The 2,000-nt window shown below is 40.6% G+C and overlaps 1 protein-coding gene across 1 annotated transcript; it reads right to left on the reverse strand.

Annotated features, from left to right (window-relative positions):
- Nucleotides 1-126: 126 nt before the first annotated feature.
- LOC109337648 (serine/threonine-protein phosphatase 7 long form homolog) lies at nucleotides 127-885 on the reverse strand (the record flags this gene model as incomplete). The annotated part of the gene is made up of 1 exon (XM_019574663.1): nucleotides 127-885. A coding segment is annotated over exon 1 (759 nt), but the record flags the coding sequence as incomplete, so codon positions are not given.
- Nucleotides 886-2,000: the final 1,115 nt, after the last annotated feature.

Below are 2,000 nucleotides of genomic sequence, written 5' to 3' on the forward strand. Positions count from 1 at the left end.
TAGTTATTATTAGATAAATAATTTCAAACAAAATAAACGTTTGGAAAAATATATTTTTGAATCAGTTAATGGAAAAAAAATATATTTTTGAACTAAAGGGAAAGTTTGGGAGTCGTTGTTGTGTACTCTTGGAGCTCGCATTGGTATGCGGTCATATGCCCATGATTGTAGTAAATGTAAGCATCCACCGATTTCAATTTGGTGACTTATGAGTGCCGCTCGACATATTCCATGATATAGACACACCAATACCGCTGAACCCCAACTATATTGGAATGTTTGAGACAAGTCCTCCAACAATGGGAGATACATCAGGTGGACTCGTGATCCTGATGTATCTGGCATGAGGAAGCCTCCAATCATGCATATAAACTCTCTTGCATGTTGCTCAATAACAACATCATCAGCATGTGGTGGTAGAACCGCAAAAGTTGAGTCGAGCCAACTCATTTGGATTCTTTGACCCATAATTTGTTTGTCAGTTGGGATTGCACCCAACAAGTTGAGACAAATCATTTCCCAATTAGCACTTGTAACGCCAGTAACAAGAGCTCCATTTATTGGCAAACCAAGTTTGTATGCAACATCTTCGAGAGTTATTGTGCACTCGCCAACAGGTAGATGGAAGGTGTGAGTCTCCGGCCTCCATCTCTCAACTAATGCCGTAATGAGGTGGTTGTTGATTTCGATTGTTCCGATATCGTGTATATGCCCAAATGCCGTGTTACGAATAACTTCTAACACGGGTGCAGAAGGTAACTTTTGCCAAAAATTGTACCTTGCTCGAAAAGTCACTTCTCCACCATTCCAAATGTTGGTGGATACATGATTTTTTTGTAGGGTGAGAAGGGAGGGGTTAATTGGACCTGGACCAATATGTTCCATTTTTTGAGATAAATTTTCGGGAAATAAGAGAAACTAGGAATTTATGAATTTCGGATAGTTGGTGTGAGGTGTGAAAATGAAGGTGGGGTAGGGATCAATTTATAGGGTTGGAAGTCGTGGATGGGGTCCACGACTTCCTCAAACTCGTGGATAGGGTCCACGAGTTCGTACCTACCAATGGTATTTGTGCCCTAGCCACGCCTCAGATTTGCTGCCTAAACCTAGCCTGAGGCAAAGTCGTGGGTACTGTCCACGACTTCCATTGAAGTCGTGGCTGTCATCCACGACTCTCTTTAATTTTCTTAATTTTCTTACATAGAACTCGTGGGTGCCATCCACGAGTTTCTGAAACCCTAGTTATCTGCACCAAAGTAGCAATAACATGTGAACATGGCAATCTAAGTTCAATGATGCACAAGTAGCAATAACATGTGAACATGGCAATCTAAGTGATTGAAATTCCCCACAATCACACCAATTGTCCATTAATCTAACTGTATATACTCTTGCGTATCGACTACCACCGGTACTAGCAACTTCGACTTCCGACACTCCTGAATCCCTCGAAAAATTTCGTACAATATGACAGGTTTACTCAATTCTTCGCAATAAACATGACCCGCCCTGATCATGTTATTTGCTTCATTTCTATGGTGTAGAAACCAGGAGTTCAGTCTATGATATGTTGCTCTAACAAGTGCAGTAATGGGCAAGGCCCTTGCTCCTTCAGAACCGCATTTACACATTCAGCCAAATTCGTCGTCATATAGCCGTACCGTCTCTCCTCATCATATGATTGCGTCCATTTTTCTTTTGGGATTTTATCTAGCCGCCCTAGAGTTTTTTTTGACGTAATACAACAAGCATTCTCTCAAATCTTGGCCGCATCAATTCATAGCCTACAAGTACAAAAATATTCACAAAAATCCAATATACAAATAGTTTGACATAATTGACATTCATTTCAAAACTTACCCATTTCAATGACTTTTTCTTTCAAATCATTATCTCTGAACTCCTTGTTGAAATTGCTAGCAACATGGCGGATGCAATATACAGAATGACCATCACACCATTGCGGGAGCTCAGTACGTAATGCACCCAATAAACCTGTA

Source organism: Lupinus angustifolius, unplaced genomic scaffold, assembly GCF_001865875.1.
Source record: "Lupinus angustifolius cultivar Tanjil unplaced genomic scaffold, LupAngTanjil_v1.0 Scaffold_9_103, whole genome shotgun sequence".
Classification (NCBI taxonomy): domain Eukaryota; kingdom Viridiplantae; phylum Streptophyta; class Magnoliopsida; order Fabales; family Fabaceae; genus Lupinus; species Lupinus angustifolius.